General features: G+C 35.8%; 1 protein-coding gene across 2 annotated transcripts; it reads left to right on the top strand.

Annotated features, from left to right (window-relative positions):
• On the top strand, window positions 1-25,995 carry FBXO30 (F-box protein 30). 2 transcript variants are annotated; one of them, XM_036766887.1, is made up of 3 exons: window positions 1-227; window positions 14,135-16,163; window positions 19,090-25,995. In XM_036766887.1, exons 2-3 carry the CDS (start codon window positions 14,148-14,150, stop codon window positions 19,291-19,293), a joined length of 2,220 nt encoding a protein of 739 aa, XP_036622782.1. In that variant the 5' UTR covers window positions 1-227; window positions 14,135-14,147; the 3' UTR covers window positions 19,294-25,995. The 2 variants fall into 2 exon arrangements, with proteins under 2 accessions (XP_036622782.1, XP_036622781.1); XM_036766886.1 differs by lacking the exon at window positions 1-227 and adding an exon at window positions 493-548.

Consider the following 25,995-nt stretch of genomic DNA (forward strand, 5'->3'; position numbering starts at 1 on the left):
AGTGGGAGGAGAGATAAGGGGAGGGGAAGGAGGCGGAGGAGGAGGCGGAGAGAAAGGGAGGCGGAGGCGGTGGCGGCAGTGGTTTCTGAGGGACTGAGTAAGGGAAGGAAGAGGAGGAGGGGTGTGTGCGGGCGCCGGCGGAGCCGGGGCACCTCGGCTGGTGCAGACAGGGGCGAGCGGGCCGAGGTAGAGGGGCGCGGGGCCCGCGGCCGAGGCAGCGCCCGACGGTGAGTTATCGAGGGGGGCGTGAGGAGAGGGCCGGCCCATGTTGGGCGGGAGCCGGGGAGGCCACCCCAGGCCCCGGGGGCGGAGGGAATAGCAAGGTCGGCCGGGCCGGGGGAGGGTGCCGGGGACTGGTAGTGACCGAGGTCAGTGCCGGTCAAGGTCCGGAAGGGATCCGGGCTCTCTGTGCCCGCCGGACAATGGAGAACCTAGCCTTTGGTGTTCTCCGTTCCGGGGCGTGTGTATGCGTGTGTCACCCACCCCGGCTGCCGGCACTCCTGGGCTGTTTGGGTCGAGCTGTGTGTGTCCCACCCCCTGGACGCTAGGTGCGTGTATGTCAGCCACCCCGGCTGCCGGGACTCCTGGGGTGTGTGTGTGTGTGTGAGTGAGAGAGAGAGAGAGAGAGAGAGAGAGAGAGTGAGTGAGTGAGTGTGTGTGTGTGTGTGTGTGTGTGTGTGCGCGCGCGCTTGTGAGTGCCGCACTCGCTCGGCCCCAGCCCAAATGGGCGATGTAAACACGGGCCGCCCGGCTCCCCCTGGGCCGCCACCTCGCTCCGGGGCTCCGCGGGGGGCTCCCTTACGAACGTGTGTGTTTGTTATGTACGTGTGTATTGGGGGGGTGGGAGTGGCATCCGCGGGTAGCGCTTCGGGGATCCACAGCCTCTGGGCCCTCCCCGGGGAAAGCTGTCTTCTCCATCTTTCACGCTTTGAACTGATCGCCACTCGCTGCACCAGCTGTTCTGGACGCTGAGTCAGGCACCAAATGGCGACCCGAACCCCGGGAGACTAACTCTCCCCCTTGGCCTCACCCCGCCTCCCCGGCTTTTTTTTTTTTTTTTTTTGCGGAGGTCACGAAATATATTATTGTAAGCTATAGTATCAGGCTTTTCGTTCCTTTCAAGATACTTGGGGGAAGGAGAGAGTTCAGGGCATCACTTAACCTAAATGGGTAACTTTGCTTCCATCAGTGGTAGTGAAGGACTGTGGTTCTTTGGTTCAGTCTGATGCGAGAGATTCTTCTGACCCAGAAAAGGGCATGACTTTTATTTTCCCAAGTTACTTCTTGCACTGGTTATCGTGTTCATGTTATCACTTTGGGAGCTGACTACGTGAGTAGAGTTAAAAGGCGTCCATGCTTCTTTGTGTGAATGTATACATACACACATGGAACAGGGAGTATGCCAGCTAGAATATTTTTTTTCTACCATGGTTCTAGTCCTTATGCTAAATGTCTTTGTTTGTATTGAAGCTTTTTATGTAAACTTTTTACCTAATTAGAATGTGCTGTTTTAAAACTCCCCAAAGTCTATACTTGGTAGAGAATTGTTTTCTTTCTTAGGTCAACTCAGTTCTGCATGCTGACAATGAAATTGTTTATGGGCATTTATATTAGGAATATCCCTGGCTACTGTAGTGTCATTATAAATGCATAGATTAGAACGAAAAACTTTTTCAACTTTAGATTCCCTCCCCACCCCAATTTAAAGATGGAGTCAACTTTCAGAAATACAGGTTAAGGACCTATCTGGAAATGAACACGGATCTTTTCCCACTTGTAATTTTCTAAGATATTAATTAATGACTCTGCACTGTTAATGACACTGCAGAAATGAAAATCAACAAGTTTGTGGTTAAGTTGTAAAAAAAAATTGGATTTGTAAAAGGAGGGTGGTGAATTTTCAACGTTATTTTAGCTGAGTCACGTTAAGCTTAGTCACTGTTTCTTAATGTTTTGAACAGGAATTTACTTGGTGGCCGTTGAATGTTTTGTTAGCTTTTTTCCCTCCCCCAAAGTATTGGTTCTAGTCTGGTACTTGAAGCAGTGAAAATCTATTCTTTGTGTCAGTTATTCTTTCCACCTGATCCACACAGCAATGGGGAAGTGTGGTTTGTTTGGGTATTTGCACTTTGCCTGTAGACTGTGATGATTTTCTTTAGCAGTATTTAACTTTGTTCACTACAAATTATTGTTAGGTATATAAGTACAGCACTGATTCCCTTTTTTCTGGAGGTATTTGTTTTTTGTAATGCTTTTCTTGACTCATTAGGTTACCTCACTTTAACTCCTCTTAAGCTGCATTCCCATAGTTTGTCCTCTTGGATGGCAAGCTTCTGTAATCCCCTAGCTTTCTTTCTTCAAGATTCAGCTTTGTTGTTACTTTCTAGAGAAAGTCTTTCCTTATTTTCTGTTCTTGGGGATCCAAGATCTCCCAGGCCACCCAATTTACTGTGTATTTATTTTGCATATTTTTTGGTTTTGACTCTGAGGTACTTGAATTGCCCCATTTGAGTGTTAATGAGCTCCTAGAGTGCAGTGACTTTATTGTATCCCAATACCCATTTCCCATTTCAGTCTTTACATTTATTGAATGAAATAGGCAGTATTTTACAATTAGTAATGGCTAATTGTAATAAAATATTTTAAAATTTGCTAGGTGTTTGAAGTGTGTTACCTCAGTTGATCCTCTGAGTGGATTATGTGATGGGTACTTTTTTTTTCTTTAAACCAGATAAGCATTTTCATTGACCTCAGAAACTCCTAAGAGGAAGCTTTCTCCACTTAACGCTGTCTAAAAGTGTTGTTTGGGAGGCACTTTGGGGTTAACAGTTGCCTGGAAGTAACTGGAGGTTAAGAGCTGCCTGAAGGCAATATGGAAAGACTTTGGTGGTGAGGTATGAAAAGTTGCTTGTAGGCTATGTGTAAGAATTTTGGACTTTCCATCAAGTCTAATGCTACATTACTACTTGGTGTCAACTTTCTCGAAAATGAAACTTTTTTTATTAAGCATGCTGTGTGTAAAATGTTATGTAGCTTTGAAATAAGTTTGGAAAAAAAGTAGATGAAGTTGTTAGATCATATTATGAACTACAACTAGATTATTATTATAAATTTTAAGGTAAAAGCATACCTACCAGGTGCATATCATGATATCATTGATTCTTATTCTTTCAAACTCCATCATCTTTATGGATGAAAAACTGGTTAAATGACTGGCCCAAAGGAATATGAGGCAGTAAGTGACAGAACATGGATTAAGATCCATTTGTACTCTTATTCCAAATACAGCAATTTCTACTGCCCCAGGCATTTTCGTCTTAAGTAATCTGATATAAAAATTTGGACTTTTATGGAAGGGTAAGTTAAAAGCTGATTATTTGTTTTATAGTAGGATTCCTTTAAATAGGTTTTCTTCCTAGTTTTACAATTAAATTTATGTAAATTATTGTACTTCTCTTTAGAAAAGTTTATTGTGTGAGTTGAAGATGTCTGTTTTATCACTCATTTTGTTCTTTGAATAACACTTGGTATTCAAACAATTGCCATGTTTTAATGACCTAAACTTTTGTTAGTCAACTCTATTTTAACACCTGATTAGAAATTTTCTCCTATTTCTTACTGGAAATTGTTTTGGGTCCAGATTTGTGATTTAGTTGGTTTAGGGAACTCACATTAAGGAATGCTTTCTACCAATTAAAATCTGCCCTTGAGCAATTTATAGTTTGAAAATTGACTAGGGGCACTAAGAGATTAAGTGACTTGCTTGCAGTCCAGCCAGTACGACTTAGAAGTGAGTTTGAAGCCATGGTCGTGACCCTGAGTCTTCACTTACATCCACTATTTTTTAAGGCTTCTGGTAGGAAATGATAGAATGTTAGATTTGAAGTTGGAGGGCCTGGGTTCAAATCCTGATTTTGCCACTTACATCTCTGTGACATTGGGCAAGTTGCTTAACTTCTCTGGGCTTCAGTTTCTTCATTTGTCAAATAAGGGGGTTGGACTTTTGATAGCTTCTAAGTTTCATTTCAGCATTAAATCTGTGATGCTAATGAATCTACAATAATATTCTTTACTCCTAGTTGAGAAAATTACAAGTAGTTATAACTTTATTGCTTTGCAGATATAGAATAACCTGATCATCATAATTGATTATGGAAAGTTAAATGTGAGGAGTATATCATAATTATAGTGGGAAATAAGTTTTGAATTTCTTTTGCATAATTAGGTTATTTTGTTGCAATTCACAAAGCTGTGGTTTGCTGCATCTTAAACTTTTCTACTGATCTTATACTAAGAAATTTCAAAATAACATCAAAAGTTATTTTGAAATTTCTTAGTATAAGTATGTCCAGTTCTATTTGTGACTAAAATCACACATTTTCAAGCTGTCTAGCAAGGGATTAAAGTGCAGAATGGGATCTTAGAATTAAGTTCATTAACTATTTCTTCAACAGCATCATATCCTGTGTATTAATGCCTTAATGTCTGTGGTACTTAGAAAATGGCTGTGACCTTAGTGAGTTTACAAACAGCTGTTCATTACAGAGTTTGAAATTGCAGTCTTGCCCATGTTATTGTCATTGGGGTCAGACAATCCTGCAAATTCATAATCTTATAATCAACCTATCATTGTAGCAATAATTTTTTCTTTAAGTATTTTGTCTGTTGAATTCAGAGTTTTCGCTTCTAAATCTGTGATCCTGTGAACATTTATTAAGTGCTTCTCCTACTGCCTCCCCATGCAATGTTGGAGAGAAGAAAGAAATAAATGTTCCTTGTCTTCTAGGAGCTTACAATCTAGAATTCCACTTTTATTAGTAACATGATAACTAAGACAGTGAAAGTATTATGCATTTGTAGAACAGCTTACAGGAACATTACTGTTGTAGCAGATTCACAAAATTTTAATTTGACATTTATTATAATGGAGTCACATTATCTTAGCCGGTATTCCACTTATAATTTTTATAATGAAGACATATATCTAAGGTGGAAAATGTATGTGAATACTTGCTTTAGTATAATAGAGTGCCTGTGGCCAAGATAAAGTTCCCCCCCCCATTTTAACAATAAGTTGGCCTTTATAAGAGTTGATGTGCTTTTAGTGAAGTGCCAGCTCCTATTGGATGCATTTAGAGGAGTGATTATCCTGCCTTTATTCATTTTTTTTCTTCAATCTGACACCTCACCTTGCTTTTGCCACGAGGAACTTGATACCTTCAAAAAGAGGCACTCTATTCCAGACAACATTAAAAGGTCTTAATTCCTTGTAGCCCTTGGTTTTTAGTATGTCTTTCTCCTTAGACTCAGTCCTCCCTTTTATTACCCCTCCCCTGCCCAGTAAAATTATAGAGCTTTTTTTAGAAGTGAATGGAACTTAATAGAAGGGATCACCTAATTCAGTCCCTTTGTTTTGTGGATAAGAGGTTAAGAACAAGGTAGTGGCTAAATATTCGTGGAAGTAGGACTAGAATCTGGAGCAAATTCAATAGAATGGTGTAGAATGTAAATCACACTACAAAAGGTTAGAGCATGGGTGGTGAAATGGAAGTGATAATTATCTTTGAGACTTCCTTCTCTGTATACCTATATCCCCATTCTCTAATTGGGCAGTACCTGAAGTTCTTTTCTGGGCCCTTTTTTCTGTTTTTCTTCTCTATATATACACTACATATTCTTTCACATCTCTATGTCCAGTACTTGACTTCTTCCTGAGATCTATTCCCACATCATATGTTCTGTGGGCAGCTAGGTGGAGTAGGGAATAGAGCACCCAGACTTCAGTCAGGAAGACCTAAGTTTAAATCCGACCTCTGATACTTGATAAGTTGAGTGACACTGTGCAAATCACTTAGCTGCTGTTTGCCTCAGTTTCCTCATCTGTAAAATGAGGACAGAAAAACCATATACCCCTCAGAGTTGTTTTGAGGATCAAGTGGGGTAATTATAAAGTGCTTAGCACAGTGCCTGACACATGGTAAACACTATATTAATGTTAGCTATTATCTAAAATTTGTATTATCATTCATATTTAACCTTCTGACTGTGGGTATTCCTCCAATGCTTGGTCCTGAACTGTCTTCTCTCTGTACTCTTTGATTTTGCCCTCATCAGTTTCTATGAGTTTATCTCTGTGCGGATGTCTCAAATATCTATATATCCGGTGGTATTTTCTCTCCTACAACACTCGAACTTTCATGCACTCCTTTCTAAGCAAACTGGGTCATCTTAATGTTATTTACACAGGGCATTCTGTCCCCTGTGTCTGCCTTCACATAGGCTGTCCCCTCTCCTTCATTGCTTAGAATCCTTGCTTCCTTCAAAAAACACAACCCAGGTACCACTTTTGTAAGTGAGGTCTTTGCTGATCCCCACCCTTAGTTGTTAATGCTTCTTCCACTCTTTGAAAGGACTGTTTTAAAGTTACCTTTTTTAAAATTTCTTTTGTATGTTACTATATGCCAATATCAATTAACAGGCACCCATCCAGTGCCAACCATCTGACATGGAAAGGCAAAAATGAAAATCTCTGCCCCCAGGGAGCTTATAGGCTATTCTCCTGGGCAGGAATTCTTAAGGTAAATGGAATCCACAGACTTTGGGGAGGGTTGGGGAAAGGATGTCTGTGAACTTAGAAATTAGTATCTTGATAACTATTGAAGGATCGTTGGTTTCCTTTAAAATCCTATATATTTTGTGAATTTAAAAATGTTCTCAGAAGAGTTCCTTAAGTTTTACCAGCCTGCCAAGGGGAAAAAGTGTTCATCACATGAAAAAGGTTAAAATTTTTTAAAATTTAAAAGATTAAAAATTCCTAATTTAACGCGTGAACCAGATCATTAGACTATGAAATCTTATTAAAGAAATTAAGTGAATGTCGTATACAACTTCATAGGATTCTCAAACTAAGCATTGAAAATGAAATTTTAAATATAGTTTGTGCCCTGAATCTTTTAAAAGTAAGACATTGGCGTTCTTAGAGAAACTTATAGCAGGTTATTTTTGTGGTAGGTGTTTTGTTTTTTAAAAAAGATTTTGCAGTTTTGATGTAGGAAAAACATCACTGGACAGACAGTTGGGAGATCTGAGTCTTGGCTTTGCTAGCAACCAGCTTTGTAACTTGGACTAAGTTACTCACCCCTATGGGTTTCATCTGTAAAATGAGGGAGTTAAATTTGATCAGGGGTTCTTACTTTTTTTTATGTCAGAGTGAAGGCAGCCTGGTGAAATCCTTCTCAGAATAGTATTTTTAAATGCATAGGATGAAATACATAGAATTACAGGGAACTTGATCATGTTAAATACAGTTATTAGAATTTTTTTTTTTTAAATAGACTCAAGGTTAAGAACTCTCTAGGACTAGATGATGTCAGTTCCCCTTCCAGCTCTTTAGAGCTTTGGCTTAGTACTTCATGACTCCAATTTGAATGGTCTTTCCACTACATAAGATTGCTTCTCCTTCTAAATTCTTTTACCTAGTTTCCTTCTCCTCCTCCCCCAAATTATCAGAATTCTCATTTTTCATAATAGATTTTGAAAAATCTCATATTGCATTTATATTTAGTAACACTGAAATGGTGGTGTATTGGAAAGACCACTAGAGTAGTTAAGGAGTCTTCTGTTCCAGACCTGGATCTGCTACTATGTACCACTAAGGAATTATATAACCTTTGAATCTTGTTTTCTAATGAGTACAATGAATAATCTAAGTAGCTCTTTAACTTAGATTAAAATATGCTAGTGTTTTCTGAATTTGGTTTTGTTGCTCTTTGTTAGAATTTCTCTTAAAAGAATACAGTATTTACTAGAAATGAACAGATTACTAATTTATCTAAAAGCAATCAATAGATATTATAGGAATTTCTATTGATAAAATTTTGTGCTGATTTTGGGCTAGTTGAGGGACATAGCTAGGAGTCCTGAAAGTGATGACCTGAAATGATCATTGTTTGAATATGTATTTCATAATTTCACTGGTTTTTTTTACAAGGCAAACAGTAGTAAAGATTGCTTCACTGAGATTTTACTATAGTTGATTTCAGTGACACTGCTTAAAGTAATCTGTTTGTGTGGTTGAACAGTTTACACAGATTTGTCATCTGTAGCAGCTCCTAATGTACTGCCAAGATAGGCTTCGAATACATTGTGGATTTCTCTTTGAAAGAATAGCAGGAACTAAGAATGTATGACAGATTCTCCTTAATGTTTCCTTAGATAGAAAATGTTTGTTTTTTGTTTTTTTTTTTTTTTTTACTAATGATGATGCTAAATCTTGAACAGAATTTGCATCTGATTTTCAAAGAGGTGGTTTGCCATCTGAAAATATCTGGAATTTTAAGTTAGTATGAGTATTATATACTATAATTACACATTTATAATTGTTGTTTATAATCTGTGTCAGATATTTGGCAACAGTGAAAAGTTGGAATTGAAAGCGTATTTTCCTTTACTTTTTAGGTTCACTTTAGAGTTAAGTGGGAAAAAGTCTTATGTTTTTGTTCAATCAGATTTATTAAAGCTATTGTAAGAAGAATAATTTCAAAGTAGCATCAGTTTTCCAGAGTATATTGTTTTTATGACATTGGAACAGAAAAATGGTGCTTGGTGGCATATTTGGTAGTATATAATTCCATCTTGCTACTTATATATTTTTCCCTTTAAATGTTTAAAGCAACTTTTGGTAGCATATAGGGCAAATTTTGGAGCAGCTAGGTGGCACAATGGATAGAGTGCCAGACCTTGAGTCAGGGAGACTCATCTTCCTGAATTCAAATTTGGCCTCAGAAACTTACTAGCTGTGTGACCCTGGGCAAGTCACTTAACCCTGTTTGCCTCAGTTTCCTCATTTGTAAAATGAGCTAGAGAAGGAGATGGCAAACCACTCCAGTATCTTTGCCAAGAAGACCCCAAAATAGGGTCACAAAGAGTTGGACGTGACTGAAATAACTTGGATGCTACACATACAGGAGAGATTTTTTGTTGTTAATGTCACTTATTGCAGATTTTCTCTTTCCTTAGATTTTTAAAATAGCTTGATTTATTAGTGATAGCTTATTAAGTTTTTGATTGATCGGGGCAGCTAGGTGGCTCAATGAGTAGAGCACTGGCCCTGGAGTAGGGAGGATCTGAATTCAAATCCAGCCTCAGACACTTGACACGCTTACTAGCTGTGTGACCTTGGGCAAGTCACTTAAACCCAATTGCCCTGCCTTCCCCCTTCCAGGAAAAAAAAAAAAGTTTTTGATTGATCTTTATGTCTGGATATAATAGTGCCAATGTTAAAGGATAAAAATTAGAAATTCATAGGATTCTCAGAGGTATCTCACCTTAGAAATGCTTTCTACAGTGATTTTCAGACACAGTATTAATTGTAGGCATTTTTGCTAGAAGTAGATTGAAACTTAGGAAAAGTAGGTGTGTTTTACTCTAAAGAATTTTCATGGAACAACCTAGTATAGTATAGCAGCCTGAGGAGTAGTTAGGAATTTCAAGGTTGGTTGATGTTGATAAATTTTTGTTAACTTAAGTTGAAGGGAGTCTTTGTTTTAGTTTGTATGTTCACTATTTGTTAAATCAGTCATTGACCTTTAATCTTGTTTTTCATGACTTGCAAGCACTTGTACAGTTTATATTTTGTTAGAAATACATGTTAATTTGATTGTATCAGTCTTGCGTAAAGGGAGAATAGATCAGAGATGGAGTTTGGAAGCCTAGAGTAAATTTTTTCTGTCTCTGGACAGTTATTTTCTGTCTTTTTTTTTTATCTTCCTCTTCCTTAGTATTTTCAACTGTCAAATGCAGTAAAAACTTTCCATCTACTGTGTTTAACTTTGCTGAGAACTAGGAGAGTTCAATTTCTTGAATGTTTTAGATTCAGAGTGAAAATACTATAAATGAATGTTATTTTAAATTGTTTTATAGTATTTGTATGTGTGATGAATAGCTACTGCTTTAAGATTTGCAAAGCACTTTATAGTTATTTTGTTATTTGATCTTCTCCAACAACATTATCTCATTTTACAGATGAGGAAACTGAGGTTAAGTGATTTGCCCAGGGTCACATAACTAGTAAGTGTCTGAGGCTGCATGTGATTTAAGGTCTTTCTAATTTCAGAAATGAAAATTTATTGATTGATTTATTGATTTATTCATTCATTCATCCATCTATCTATCTATCTATCTATTTATTTATTTATTTATTTATTTTTGCTATAAGGGTGATTAAACATTGGAACAGGCTACAGAGGAAAGTTGTGAAGTTCCCTAGCAATCTTAAAATTGGCTAACTAGTTAATATATCACTGCTTAACTTCTTGAAGTCATTTATAGGTAAACTTTTGTACTAAAGTAAAGAAATAATTAATATTATCAATTATTTACTATGTATGTGCACAGTAATTATTACTTCCTTATGTCTTCAGTATTTTTCAAAGGGGGAATTAAATGGCACTAGAATTTTTGATTTGTCAAAGTTTGAGATACATTCACTTTCCCATTTTTAAAAAAAACCAAACTTTTTATAACAGCTGTAAGGCACAGAGTTGTTTGAAATAGCTACTAATTTTAAACCTTTTGAATTTGAAGTCTTTATGTTGTGTTCTGGCTAGCTTGGTCAGCTGACAAGTGTGTACAATAACATCAAACATCCCTACAAACTAGGAGCAATGATCACCTCTTTGGAACTGAATGTATTTTTAGGTTTCTCTCATAGTAACAGTCAAGCTTATGAAACTTCAGCATGTCGAATGAACTCAGCCTTGTTGACATTTTAAAACAAGAACATTTACAGCTGTTTTCTTGGTGTCATGGTTTTTTTCTTTTTTTTTTACTGAAGTTTTAATTTAAGTATCTTAAAATTTATGTTTGGTTGCTAATCTGTTATATAATCTTTAATTCAGCAATCTCATCATTATACATGCTCTGATTTTTATCTTTGAAAGATTTAAAAATATATATTTAGCTGTAATTTATATAAAGCTACTTAACTTCCTAGCACAGTGCTTATTAACCAAGTTGTGTTTACGTATTCTGCCTACTACAATTTACTTACTCAGTTCTTTAATATTACTTTAATGTTAAATTTAAACTCTTGTTATTTCCCTGGCAACATTGAATACCATAAACATCATCCTGAGAACTATACTACTGAACCAAGCAAGCTGTGCCAATTATATTTTAGATGAAAATTTTCGCATGAGAAAACCCTAATATTGACTGATAATTAGGATGGTGCTTTTGAAGGTAGTATAAGGAAATGATACTTTAAGCAATGACCTGAGTTCAAATCTGTTCTGACACTTACTAGTAGTGTGACCCAAGGCAAATAACTTTCTCTCTCTGAGCCATAGTTTCCTCAGAATTAAAAAGGAATAATAATACTTGTACTTATATCAAAGGGTAGTTTTTAGGCTTATAGGACATATGGAAAGTGCTTCGTAAACAATATCATTGAAAGTTTTTTGCAAAATTGGATTGATCTGAATAGTTTTAGTCTGCTGCCCAGAATTGAAATGTTCTTTGGTAACCGAGGCTTGGGAGAATTGTGTGTTTTATGTACACCAAGATCTCAAAGGGAAGTGGGGAAGCAAGGAGAAGGGAACAAGCATTTCTTAAGTTCTTTCTGTGTGCCACACACTGTGTTGTTAAGCCTTCCTGATTCCATGCTCAGTAGGAGAAACAACTTTTTGTCCAGAAACTTAAGATAGTTCTTACATTTGCTGCTGCAGTATAATTTATTATTTAATGGTGATTAATTATAATTTATTATTACTTATGAAAAAATTACACACTGCTGATGTGTAAGATTCTGAAAAATAATACATTAGTGATCCTAACCCTCAAGAAGCACAGAGTAACAACATCAGTAATTTATGTTTGTGTATTGTTCTGAAGTTTTTGTAAAGCACTTTTGTGTATTCTCTCTCTCTCTCTCTCTCTCTCTCTCTCTCTCTCTCTCTCTCTCTCTCTCTCTCTCTCTCTCTCTCTCTGTCTTTGGAGGGGGGAAGGCAGAGCAATTGGTGATTAAGTAACTTGCCCAAGGTCACACAGCTAGTAAGTGTGTCAAGTGTCTGAGGCTGGATTCCTCCTGACTCCAGGGTCACTACTCTACTCCCTGTGCCACCTAGCTGCCCCTTTTGTGTTTATTCTCAAGTGGTACAGTGGATAGAGCTCTGGACCTGGAGTCAGGAAGACTCATCTTCCTGAGTTCAAATGTGACCTCCTATACTTTGTGACCCTGGGCAAGTCACTTAACCCTGTTTGTCTCAGTTTCCACATGTGTAAAATGAGCTGGAGAAGGAAATGGCAAACCACTGTAGTATCTTTGCCAAGAAAACCCCATGTGGAGTCACAGATAGTTGGACTAAGATTGTCCAGGTGAGGGGACAGAACACTGCACAAAACTTTACTTAAAAATTAAAAACCATTCTTAGCTCTCAGGTGTACAAAAATAAGCAGTGGGCTGGATTTGGCCCATGGTCTGTAGTTTGCCAACCCCTGGTCTAGGCTTTTGAAAACACCTCAGATGTTTCTATTTTAGAAGGCTCTTCAAAGGATACAACTTTAAGATCGGCCCCCGTGATCCACTACCAGATCTTTTAAGTGTCGGTCGGACAAGGTGATCTTAACGTGGTCTTAATTAACATATGGCTCCACTGAAAGCCACAGTCATTATTATAAGACTTATCACCCCTTTATTTTTGACTAAACTTGACTTTATTTTTATATCGTGGAATAATTGTAGACAGTTTTTGAACATCAATAAACAGAAAGTAGTTATAGGCAGGTATTGAATTACCTAAGTTGTGTTTACCAAATTGTATAAACTGGCAGGGCTGACTTTAGCAAACTAGGTTGCATTTACATTTTATTCAGAAAGAGTGTTCTTTCAAAAATCAGTTTTGGTATTCCATATTTATCTACTCCATGTTTCTGCTGTAGATTAGATTTAGTTTTATGTTTAGGGAAAACCAACTTCGTTTGGGAATTCACAATTCTTGGTTTCTGATATATCAATACTATTCCTTCTCTCCAGCAAGCACTTATTAACTATATAATTTCTTCCAGGCACTGTCATAACCCCTAAACTATAACTCTGTTTTAATTAGCCTCATTGTAGAGGTAGATGATATGCTAGGTGGGAGGACCAGAAAGAACCTAATTTCTAGGGTAGGGGTTTAAGAACCTTCTTTATGACAGTCTGGTGAAGCCTAGAGACCCACCTCAAAATAATATGTTTTTAACAGCAATAAAATACATAGAATAACATAGAATAAATAGGATTATCAAGATTTTTTAAGTTTATAGACCTCAAGTTAAGACCCTGTTCTGTGTTTGGGACTGCAATGTAGAATGTGTATTTTGCTTCCTTTCAGATTAAGTAAGGGGAGATTGGAACCATTGTATGAGGAAAATGGTAGCTGGGAATAGGGAAAGAGTGTAAGAGGGCTGCTTTCTTTAAAAATATCTTGAAATTTGGGTTACCCACCTCTTAAAATGCGAGTTTAATGTAAACAGCTCATTCATGCCTTAGAGTAAATTAATTTAGCTCCAACTCTTAACTGTTGTCAGTATTCAAAGTAAAATGTAATAAGTGGGAAGGAGGACTGTTGACTTGGTTGTGGGATACCTTAGAGATCCAAAAGAACAGCATGAGAGTACCAGTTATTTTTGAACTAATTGAACTATAAATGATCTTTAAGGCCCCTGCCATTTCTGATATACTTTGAGACTATGACTCAGAATCTCAAATTCTTAAAAAAAAAAATACGTCTAGGTCCTGATTAGTGTGACTAATGAAACCCCTGAAGTGGTTACATGTATTTGAATATTTGTACTATTTGTTGTTATAATTTTGTAAAATATGTTCATTGATTCCAGCCCAGTGGAAATATGCAGTGCAGATTTAAATAATGCGACCATTTGAGGGATTCATTATTGCTCTGCTAAGGGCCTGGATGTGTTGATTATTTGTTTCTGCATATGTTTCCTTATTGTATTTTGTTTTAATATATGCCGATGTATGTCATCTCCAAAAAAGTTTGTAATTTGCATTATAAACTATTTTGTAAAGCTTTTCAAATATTCATAAACTGACCAGTTATTTTTTATCTTCTTGATTCGTTTCTACAAATAGAGCCTGACTTGCCATGATGGAAGAAGAGCAGCAGAAGCAGCATTCACACTGTGTGAATTGTGTCAGTAGACGATGCATGGCTAGACCAGAAGCTGGGATTTCCTGTGATTTGATTGGCTGTCCATTGGTTTGTGGAGCAGTTTTCCACTCATGCAAAGCTGATGAACATCGAGTATTGTGTCCACTTGAAAGAGTGCCTTGTTTAAATAATGGCTTTGGGTGTCCTTTTACAATTACCCGAAGTAAAATTGCTGAACATCTAGAAATATGTCCTGCAAGTGTGGTGTGCTGTACTATGGAGTGGAATAGATGGCCAGTTAGTTATGCAGATCGAAAATCTTATGAAAATCTAAGCAGAGATGTTGATGAAGTAGAACAACTAGACATGGCATTGGCCCTTCAGGACCAAAGGATGCTCTTGGAATCTCTCAAAGTTGCCACTATGATGTCAAAAGCAACTGATAAAATATCAGAATCCAAAGAACAAATTCCAGTTAAATCAAGTGTCCCTGATGTACCACACACTAACGGTTTGGTGTCTGTTGATGGAGAGTCTTATGGTGCACTCTACCAAGCTACTGTAGAAACAACTAGAAGTTTGGCTGCTGCATTAGATATCCTGAACACTGCTACACGAGATATTAGTATGTTAAATACAAGACTATGTGCTTCTCCAAGTGAAATGGACGAAGAACAAAATTCTGCAGAAAGCTTGAAGATTAAGAACTCAAGGGATTGTGAATATCCAGATGAAGATGAAATGGGAGCAGTTGGTGGATTTGACCATGATATCTCTGGTCAGAATCCCCCATCTGAACAAAATGGCTCAAATGATTTCTGCTGTGACTTAAATGATAGTTTTGATAGCACTTCTGCTTACTGTAATGGCTTTCATTTGGATGATATGCATACAGAGGTGATGGACCACAATGAGGATTTTAGTAGTGAATCAGATCAATGTAATTTAACAAATGGTGAATGTGTACCTTCTGATGAAGCTTTGCCTAGAGAAGGAATACAATCTAGTACTTTGCCAAATGGAACAGTTCAGCATGTCCTATTACCAGATGACTCCAGTGGAGGGGAAATATTAGAAAATAAAGCAGAACAAGAAGGATTGAGGAATGTGGATGGCCTTTCTTTAATTCGGCTACAGTCATTTAAATTCTTGTCTAATGCCTGTTGGGTCAAAGCAAAAGAAGATAAAGCAGTAGATACTGCAGACTTGGAAGTTACTGAGGACCCCATGGGCCTTCAGGGAATAGATCTAATCACAGCTGCATTGCTGTTTTGTCTAGGAGATTCTCTTGGTGGAAGAGGTATATCTGATAGTCGTTTTGTTGATGTCTGTCATGTTGACTTTGGGACTCAAACTTTTTCACTTCCTTCTGCAATTTTAGCCACAAATACAATGGTTGGGGAAATAGCTTCTGCTTCAGCTTGTGATCATGCCAACCCACAGCTCTCAAATCCAAGTCCTTTTCAGACACTTGGACTGGATTTAGTATTGGAATGTGTGGCAAGATACCAAGTCAAGCAACGTTCAATGTTTACATTTGTTTGTGGACAATTATTTAGAAGAAAAGAATTTTCTTCTCATTTTAAGAATGTTCATGGTGACATTCATGCTGGACTCAACGGCTGGATGGAACAGAGGTGTCCTTTAGCATATTATGGGTGTACATATTCTCAACGTAGGTTTTGTCCTTCAACACAAGGGGCAAAGATTATACATGATCGCCATTTGAGATCATTTGGGGTTCAACCATGTGTGTCCACAGTATTAGTAGAGCCATCTAGAAACTGCTTGCTTGGCTTACATAGCGACCATCTAAGTAGTCTTCCTTTTGAGGTCCTACAACATATTGCTGGATTCTTAGATGGTTTTAGTTTATGCCAATTTTCATGTGTATCACGGCTAATGAGGGACGTGTGTGGCAGTCTGCTTCAGTCCCGTGGAATGGTCATACTTCTGTGGGAAAAAAGGAAATACCCTGATGGACATTCATCATGGCAGATACGAGAAAAGGTTAGTTTTATTCATTGCTTAAGTTTGACTCTTTTCCCTACCCCCACCCTTAATAAAGTTAATGCTTTCATTCAGGATGACCATTTACTCCTCAAATCTGCTAATGGCAAAGTGACAGTAGAATTTCTTTGAAATGACAAATATGATGAATAGAAGAGATGAGTTTATGGAGGTCATTATTTTCCACAATGACAGATTTACATCCGATTTCTTAGAGCTGCTTTATGTTTCTGTGAGCACTTCCATACCTCTTCATTAGTTTGTCAAAACTACTTATGATTATGATACCACCTTTTTCATTTTCTCTCTAGCCTTGGTTCCATTTAAATCAGTGCAGCCATGATTTGTTTTTTTTTTTAGGAAGATAGATGAAAAATTTCTTCCACTTAGAATAGGTTTCCATATATTAATCTCAAGGGGTTAGTTAAGATGTAGCCTGGGTAGGAGAAGGAAAGTATACAGAGATAGAGCTTATCATAGTAATATAGGTATTCCTGATAATTAAATTGCCATAAGAATGTATATTTGGGGATGGAGTTAAGGAAAGGCATATGGGACTCTGTTAGATTGTTGCTCTGTAAGTACATGGCAGCTAAGACTTAGATTTGGTGTAAAAGTTTAAAATAAAATGAAAGTGGGATAAGGTTGTGCCTTGAAAAGTAAGTGGGATTTCATTTGGAATTTTAATAAATTCTCTTACTCTTAACTATATAGAAATAAAGCAGGAATTATCAGAATGGCACCATTTTCTACTTTTCATAGAAAGTCATAGTCCAATTTGATGTTTTTTAAAAATTCATATCAATATAGGGATTGAGGTGCCTGATTGCATGTAAAAAAGAAATGAACATGCAAGAGGCATGTCTGCTTTTATCTGTTTGTCATAAATAAGAGATCACAGGAGAAGGAAAGCCTCTTTTTACACTATTTCAGAAGTTCCCTGGCTTATGGTTCCATTTTTAATTGCTTCATCCATAGCTCTAGTCCCTTCTCCTACCTCGAACCTCTTTTTGGGTCTTCCTAGTTCTGTCATTGCTTATTAGCAATGACATATATTGACAATAATATTTTATTTATGTGACAACAATTTATTTATATGACAATTTTTTTTTCATGATTTAGCCAAGCTAAATTGGATCTACTGAGGGAGGTTTCTGTTTTGGAATTCTCTCCAGTTAGCTAATCCCAAGAAGTCATAGCTGAAGTCATTGATAATATGGGATACCTTTTGCTGGTTTGGGGAAGAAAGAAGTAATGAGATCAGCAGAATTCCATAAACTAAAGGCCCTAGCATATCCCTAACTCTTACTGGGGAGTAGCAATATAGTCGCATCCCCAGAGGATTCTCTATACCTAGTTTTCTTTGAGCAGAGAAGGGATTGCTAGCATTCATAGCAACAGAGAATAGAATGTCTCCTTTTCCAAAAGAAGGTGATGGGACCCTAGACACCACTAGAACACCAAAAGATATGATTCTTCTCCATTCTACTTTTGATAAATAGTGGTAAGTTGGGGAACTATCCTCAAAGCTGCCACTGCTTTATATAGTATTGGCTGTTTATCAAGCATATACTGTTTAGCTATTAGATGATTGACTCTAGTTCAGCCTCAGCTCTGTCTCTACACATGGTAAACTCAAATGTCCAATTCCTGGAGACATATGACATATATATATGTCTAGTTGTATAATGGAAGGTGAGGGGGGTGTCAGTGTGGAATTAATTTTATAAAGCATCACTTTTTCCTACAACTTTTTAGGAACACAGTTGTGTAACTAGCCACATGTGTATTATTGAGTAGTAATTTTTTTATCATCTCCTTTTGTTCTAAATACATGTACAGGAAAATATCTTCCATAGGTTAACATTTTCAGGTGAGATATGAGTATCACATGCCTTCTTAAAATATTTGGAATAGCTCTATTTTCATCCTTTGAGAACTCCACCCATTTAGATTACAACCCTTTATCCCTTAAATGATTTCATAAGTTGCAGTGGCCAAATTACTTCATTTGGCAGTAACTTTTTAGTGATGAACTTCTTTTAGCTTAGTTTCTTGGTCAGTAGATGTAGAGATCCTTGCCAGACCCATAATTGGAAGACTTTCCAGTTCTGAACATGCCAGAGCTTGCAGCTATAATGAGACATCAGTGTAGGATGAATGAATTTATGTTTAATAAAGTAATAAGAAAATCCTGGAAAAATTCACAAACCTTAAATTGTCAAAGCATATTTAAAGAAGTAATACTAGTTGGAAAGAAAATAATAGTATAATAAGTAGCTAAAAAGAAAAACCACCTTGCTGATATAATGCAGAACTTTTTAAGATTGACAAAGCTTTTTATGTTTATTTTCATTTGATCATTATAACACCTTAGCAGGGGTAAATACTTACAGGTAGTATCACCATTTTAAAGATGATGAAATATACTTAAGAGTGGTTCAGTGCCATACCCAGGGTTCTACAGTTATTGTCTCAGACAGAATTCCAACTCAGGTTTCTCTTTACTGAGAAATATTGGCATTGGTTCAGCATTTGTATGAGCTATCTGGTCTTAATTCCTAGCCACGAAGTGATATAGCTTACTAAATTAATCTAATACCACAAACATTTATCAAGCAGCTAGTTTGTGCTTATTTTTATTAGTGTCACTAGTGCTTTTAGTTGCTTGGGGAGATAAAAAAATTTAAGATATAATCACTGCAATCAGAAAGTTTACATTCTAGAAGAGTCATCTAGCAGTGATTATAAATTAGTAGGAAGAATGAATTAAGTTCAAAAGACAAACTTGTTTTTTTGGGGGGGGATCATTAATTTCAAGGTCTTTAATGGTTTCTTCATCAGAGTAGAAATGTGTGTAGTTAGGGTGGTAAATGTATTATGAATCCTTATAATCAAATTGATCTGAAGTCCAGTTTTCTTTCAGGTGTGGCGATTCAGTACTGCATTTTGTTCTGTGAATGAGTGGAAATTTGCTGACATCCTTAGCATGGCCGACCATTTGAAGAAATGCAGTTACAATATTGTAGAGAGAAGGGAAGAAGCTATTCCATTACCATGTATGTGTGTAACACGGGAACTCACTAAAGAAGGAAGATCACTACGCTCAGTCTTGAAACCTGTACTTTAAATGATAATTACTCCTTTTGCGCACATACAATCACACCTACTATCACCTCTGTGTAATATGTGACACTTTATTAATGTACTAAAGATGATGTCTAGCTAAATCTTGTCACTATGTATATAATGTTTTGAAGTGACATTTATTTTTTATAAAATAAGTACAATTTAATTGGAAGAAACAATTTGCCTTAATGTTTGAAACTTTTGAAACTTGCTGGACAGGATAGTTTTTTCTAACTTATGTTGGTCATATTTTTGTTGAATAGATATTTAGAATTAATATTTTTAATGTGTGCACATTTCAGATCACAAATTTTTTGAGTTTAATACACTAACAAGATCCTGACCAAATGATTTTATACTTGTTTTCTGCAAGATGTGACCCTTTGCATTCAAAAACTGAAACAATTAAGTTTGCAATATATATTTTAGATTTTAAAGTAAGCTATTTTAGTACTGCCATAAAAACTCTGCGGCATTCTTGTTCTTAGTACTTTCTTTTTATATTGATGCATAGGTGACCTAGAATGTATAGTTTAGAAAGATATTAAGCAGTGTGATTGAAACATTTATTGTTTCTTTAAAATACCCAAAGGTTAATTAATTACTTTTGTGTATTTGTAAGAGTCACACAGAAAGCTAAACTATTTCTACCTATTTTTGTTATAGCTAACACCAAACTTCATGGAAATATAGTTAACAAGTTAAAGTAAAATCATAAAAGATGAATGCTTAAAAAATCTTACATACACATTTACTTGAACTCAGATACGTTCATGATAATTATTTTGCTAGATGTTTGATAGGGCTTTAAAAGAGGCAGGTATGTTGCTTCTCAGCCTATTTGGGCTAAGATCAAATGAAAAAGGGTGGGGAACATATACCTCGTTTTAGGTTTGTGAATTAGGAATATCAGATGCACAAATTTTAAATATTCAAAGGGCTTAACTCACACATTTTATAGGCCTTACTTTTTTTACTTTTGTTAAAAAGTGCCACTGTATGTTCTAAGGGGCATCTTAAAATATCAGTAAACAGTATATTGTCTTCATAGGACGACAGCCCATTAACTACATAAATGCATCTTAAGCCATTCTCACCCACCTTTGAAAACACTACCAGATAGTTTCTATACAGTCTTCCATAATGGGAAATGAATATAATGTTTTTGGATAGAAATCAAGTAGTGTTAGGAATATATCCTGTGAACATAATACTTGGATAATTTCATTATAGTTTTCAGCTTTCTGTGGACTGGTATTGACCTGATAAGGTTGATGACTAATGCCACTATTTAGAATGAGAATGAATAGATCAGCATTTGAGAATATTAAACTGGAAAGATGGTGACACATTTACTTTAAATTTTCAGGGTGGAGGGCACAAATAATTTCTGGCACTTGGTATCTTGCAGTAGTGGTAATTTGCCATCTCTACATGTATAAATTCTGAAACAGTAATGAGTCTTTTCATGTCCTTTCCTATGTCAGATCCTGAGTGTGCTATATTTTTATTAAGTTCTTTATTCCCATGTATGGCAATCAGGCTGGGCAGAAGCATTCCTTGGCCACAGGAAAGGAGTTCTGCAACAGTTAAGAATTGTTTTTGCTGAATTGGGCCCTTATTGCCGTTGAAAATATCATACAACTGAAGAACAATCAACTCTTTCTTTACCAGTCATGTTAAGTAGTATAACTACACTCATTTCTCAGTGCCTATACTTGGTTTGTCATGTTTGAGATGCTGAGTTGCATAAGCAAATATTAAGTTTTCATGAGAAATCAGAAATGAAAATAACAGATAATAAAAGTCTGCTATATAAAATAGTGCAGATGTGGAAAAGAAATGTGTATATAGTCAGGATAACAAAACCATTTCCGTTTGATTTTGTCATGGTACGAATTTAGTCTGTTGAGTTTATGGTCACAAACCTCTTGTGTTGATGTAGATTCCCAGGGTACATTTTGTGTCTCATATCTGCAGTAACATTTTTTGTTTGTGTGATATACCATATTTCCATGTTATGATTTGGTTTTGTTATATTGCCTGTTCAGATTCTAATAAAATTAACATTTGTTTCCCCTTTATGTGGCTCAATAGCTTTTCAAAAACCTGAATGATGTAATTTGTTTTATTTGAGACAGTTTGGAGTTTTTCATGATTAAGCATCAAGTACTGTTGACTCTTATTTCTGATGTACATCATCTGCATGCTGTCCAACTTACTCATTGGCCACTTTCACCCTCCCGAGCTTCCTAGACTGGTCTGTGCAAAAGCCTTTTTTGTTTTCCTTTCCCCTCTGTTGTTCCTCAACTTAGGCATGAAGAGGGTGGAGATTAGAGATGATTATTTTCAAAACTCTTCTCTGATGATATAAGGGACCTGTCCTTATTCTATGCAAAAACTTTTTGTAAGATATTGGAATGCCTGTCTTTTTATTTTGTTTATTGGCATAAGATTAGGATTTGAAAAGTGGTCTTTTAAAAGGAAGCTTGTCAAAAGGGAGGCATAAAGTCTGAATTCAGAATTATCAGCTTGCGCATTCTTTTTAAAGACTGTTGTCCTGTCTTTACTATTTATCCTGCTACCTACCTAAGAGATTCAGTGAAAAATTTGGGTCTGACTATCCACAATTCTGCAGTATTACTGCTAATACTTCTTTTCTATTAGCACAGATAATTGCAAGTTAATATGTTAGGGATTTATTAGACTAAGAAAATCAAATAGCAGTATATATGCAGGACAGCACTTTGTAATTGTCTTAGCAGTTTAAGTCCCTGTGACAAATGAATTATGTTCCTGAGCATTTTAGTAACTAATAGCCCAATTTAATTAAAATGGAATCATTTCCATAACGCAGATTAAGAGGTAATTTTGATTTGGGTGTGTACTTGACTTACTGATATCTCCTTTGAAGAAAGTAAATTGCTGTGTAATTTTTTCTAATTTGTTGATGCTATGCGAATGTTGATATAACATTCATTTTACAACTAAAATTTTAAATGTTATTTGTTCCTGGTATGGACATTCCACCTCAAGATTTTAACATAAGTAAAAATTGTAAAAGGTAGCAAGAGACTGGATTAACCCTAAAAAGGAACAAAAGGACTGTTTGAAGTTAAAGGAAAAGATTCTCAGTATCTCATTAACCTAGAGACCTGATGAGAGGGACTTTATATTATAAAGAGACTTGGCACCTTTAGACTCTTTAGATCTTGGGCCTTGTGCTGGTTCTATTTTTCTTCTGTTTTAATCTACTATTTAAATTTTAAGCCAGAGGAGGTTGATGATTTTCAAATGTCAAGGACTTCATTTATATGAAGACTTCTATCTCTTCAAAACACAATACAAAATGTGTTTGAACAAAGTATGAGGGTGCAAAACAATTTGTAAGAAACAGAATAATTTCTTTAGCTAGGCAGTCTCATATAGACTGGATCTTAACCTGAAAAATCTTTAATGAAATTCAAAATTAGCTGTACAAGGATTTTAAAATTGCTTAAATTACCTACAATTTTACTTCATTCAGGGATCTGGTGATTGAAAATAAAATATATGAAAGTAAAGAAAGATGAAACTACTTGTTTCTCTATTGTGATAAAACTACTCATGGTTAAAATTAAGTAAATGAAAACTCTGATGCCCTGTGGTACCAAACTCTCAAGTATAACTGTGACTACCTTGTGTTTAGATGCTGCTGTCTGAAGATAATCTTTACTTTTCACCACTCATTATCTAGACCTAGAAAACAATGGAATATTAACTAGTTAGTTTTACTTTTTAACAATTACTCAAATACAAATTTATTCTAGTGTATTAGAAAAAATGTCATGTGCAAATTAGTAATGGGTATGGTTGCCTCTTACAATTTTACACGTTTACAACTTGATTTAAACATGAATGCAGGCTGTCTTTGTAAAGGCAAACTTAGAATAGTTGACTTTTAAAATATGAGCTAGTTACATAAAGATCATTTCCCTTCTTGAGTCACCATTCATTCAATTGCTTGCAGTGACATCCAGGCATTTAGAACCTCCCCAAATAGTTTTATAGACTCTTTACAACACTCCAGTTTTATAGATATGAAAATAGGTGGTTGGGAAACAAGTTGTTGAACAGATTTGGAATTAATGTGCAACCTGACTTATGACTCCGTTCCCTGTTTTGCAGTACAGGTGGACTGGGGGAAACTGGTTATAGTATGGGAAAATTGTTGGGAATGTTATGTTTTTGCTTTCAATTTGGTCACTAGCATCAGTAGATAGGGAAGAAAAATTAAGAAAGCATCCTGCTTTCTTACTGTCAGAAAGAAGAAAAGGTGGTTTATGGTAAGTGTAACATGCTGGTTACTGAAACTTACGTATTTATTGTAAGCTGTTGGGCATTTGGCAGATTTTTTTCAGCTACTTTATTATATATCCTAAATGTAGTTATGAAAACTTTATAAACTTGTATGTGTGACCTCATGTTGTATGGGCCAAGACTGCCTCATGAATCTTAATTTGTTTATTCCTGTTACTGGTTTCTTCCTTTGTTTCTGTGTTCATTTACCCTTTAAGTACATAAAAGAAAGTGTAAAATTATGCTTTTTGTCTCTCCTCCTGCAGCCCTTTTAATATAAATAGATTTTAAGGAAAGCTCTGCATCATTAGATACTGAGATGTTTCTAAGTGAATATGCATTTATATTGTTTTATATGCTTGCTATGGAAGATGATTTTTCATTAATATAGTAATGAACCAAGGAATATGTTACTGGGGGAGCTAGTAGATATTTTTTATGTGGACAGTAAAACCTCATTAAGTTGGAATTTGTTGTATTTTCTTCATACTCGGTGGAGGCATTTTGTTTTGTTTTTGTACTAATTAGAGGGAAAAGTGTTTTCTACAAAAATTGATAAGGTTATAAAGGAGGAAAAGTGTGGAACTTGTTCATAAGACTACTTTCGTAGTAGTGTGTGCTTGTAAATAGTCAATGTGCTAGTTGCAAATTATTCTTACCTGTTTATTATACCAAAAATTATCTAAAACAGGGTTGTAGTTCTGCATGTACTTATAGAAAAATGTCATTTTATGACTTAGGTTCCATAACTCAAACTTTTTACAATGTTGAACTGAGCCAGCCACACTGAAGACAGCATATTGTGAGGTTTTATCGTATGCTTAAATCTCTGGAATCTTTTCAAGAAGTCTTTTAAAATGGGGTAATTTAGTGGGGCTTTGGTCTTAAGACCATAGAGGATTTACTGAAGATAAGAAGATGGATTTAGAATGCATCTACCACCTTTAGCAAGTAATTAGGGTAGTATAAATGAAGTACAATTTCTAATTTACAGAGGTGTGAATTTAGAACTGTTAGCAGTCATTTCTTACTGACATCTCTCAATCTAGTTACTAAAGTCTCTCAACTTACTAACAGGATAGGCTTTTTCATACTCCTCCCCCTCTTTTCTATGTCACTTCGGTTCCAGCCTCCACTTAGCCTATAAGATTACCTTCTTATGGGATTGAAATCTTTACATTACTACTACCTGTCACCTATCTGATAATGTGATCAAGGACTTAATGTGATAGTGACACTAACATGACAGTGGCAAGAAACTTTGGCAATTAAAGTTATCTCAGTCCTGGTTTTCTAGTGATGGCCAGAGTAAAATTTCTGTCTGTAGCACATTTCAGACTCTTCAAGGAGTACACAGGAGTTAAGTTATTTGGCACTGATTCAGTTTTAGTTTTGCACAAGTCATCTTTATATCCACTTAAATTAAAATTCATGCACAGATTCATTAAGAAACAAACAGTAAATTTAGAGAAGCTAATGTAACAATGCTTCACCAAAATAACCTGAGAAAACATTTCTCACCATTGAAAAGTCGTCAGTTTGTGTAAATCACATTAGATACTAAACATAAGCAGATTTTTTTTTGACTTTCAGAATTGCCAAATGAGATGCTTATTAGCTTTGTTATATGGAAGAAAAGAGGCAAAGGGGAAGCTAAAGAAAGAATGTGGCTCTCCTACAGCATGCCTACAGCTTTGTTATGATAGTAATGGCATATTCACTTGGCTTTATATGCAGCTTTCAAAATTTGTTGAAGTTATACTATATGACGTGATAGAAAACTAGTCAGTATTTGAATGCTTGAATTGGGTTACAAAAGGTAGTTGCAGTACATTACTATATTCATTTATTCATCTTCCTTTTTATTTCTTGATACGGTAGTTTGACTTTTCCCTAAAGACAAAGGTGCAATATCCCTGGTTATTTAAAATTTTTTTTAATTGAAGCTTACAACATATTTGGGTCAAGATTAAGAATTTGTTTAGATACTTAGTAACTTGACAAGTTGACTTTTATATATGTATGTAAATACATATATGTTTATATAGCTTTCTTTTAATTCTAATACTCCACAAAAATACTGGTGAAGATAGCATTAGTCAAGAGATATTTCAGTTTCTCTGCATTTCATGTAGCTGATAGTGAATAACTTGTTTTTATCAATGCTCATTTTCCACCTTTTTTGCATGTTACTTTTTCTTATGCTACATCTCTCAATCAAACAAAAAAACCTGATTTTTTAAAATGCTTTTTTAAAAATGTAATTTCCAGAGTTTTACGGTTTTGTACTTTTGTGTTCTTTTTAAAGTAGCAAATTCAGATGTTATTGGGTAGAATGGTTTAATAAATTGAATTTGATGTATAC

This window comes from Trichosurus vulpecula, chromosome 7 (genome assembly GCF_011100635.1).
Source record: "Trichosurus vulpecula isolate mTriVul1 chromosome 7, mTriVul1.pri, whole genome shotgun sequence".
In the NCBI taxonomy this organism is placed as follows: Eukaryota; Metazoa; Chordata; class Mammalia; order Diprotodontia; family Phalangeridae; genus Trichosurus; species Trichosurus vulpecula.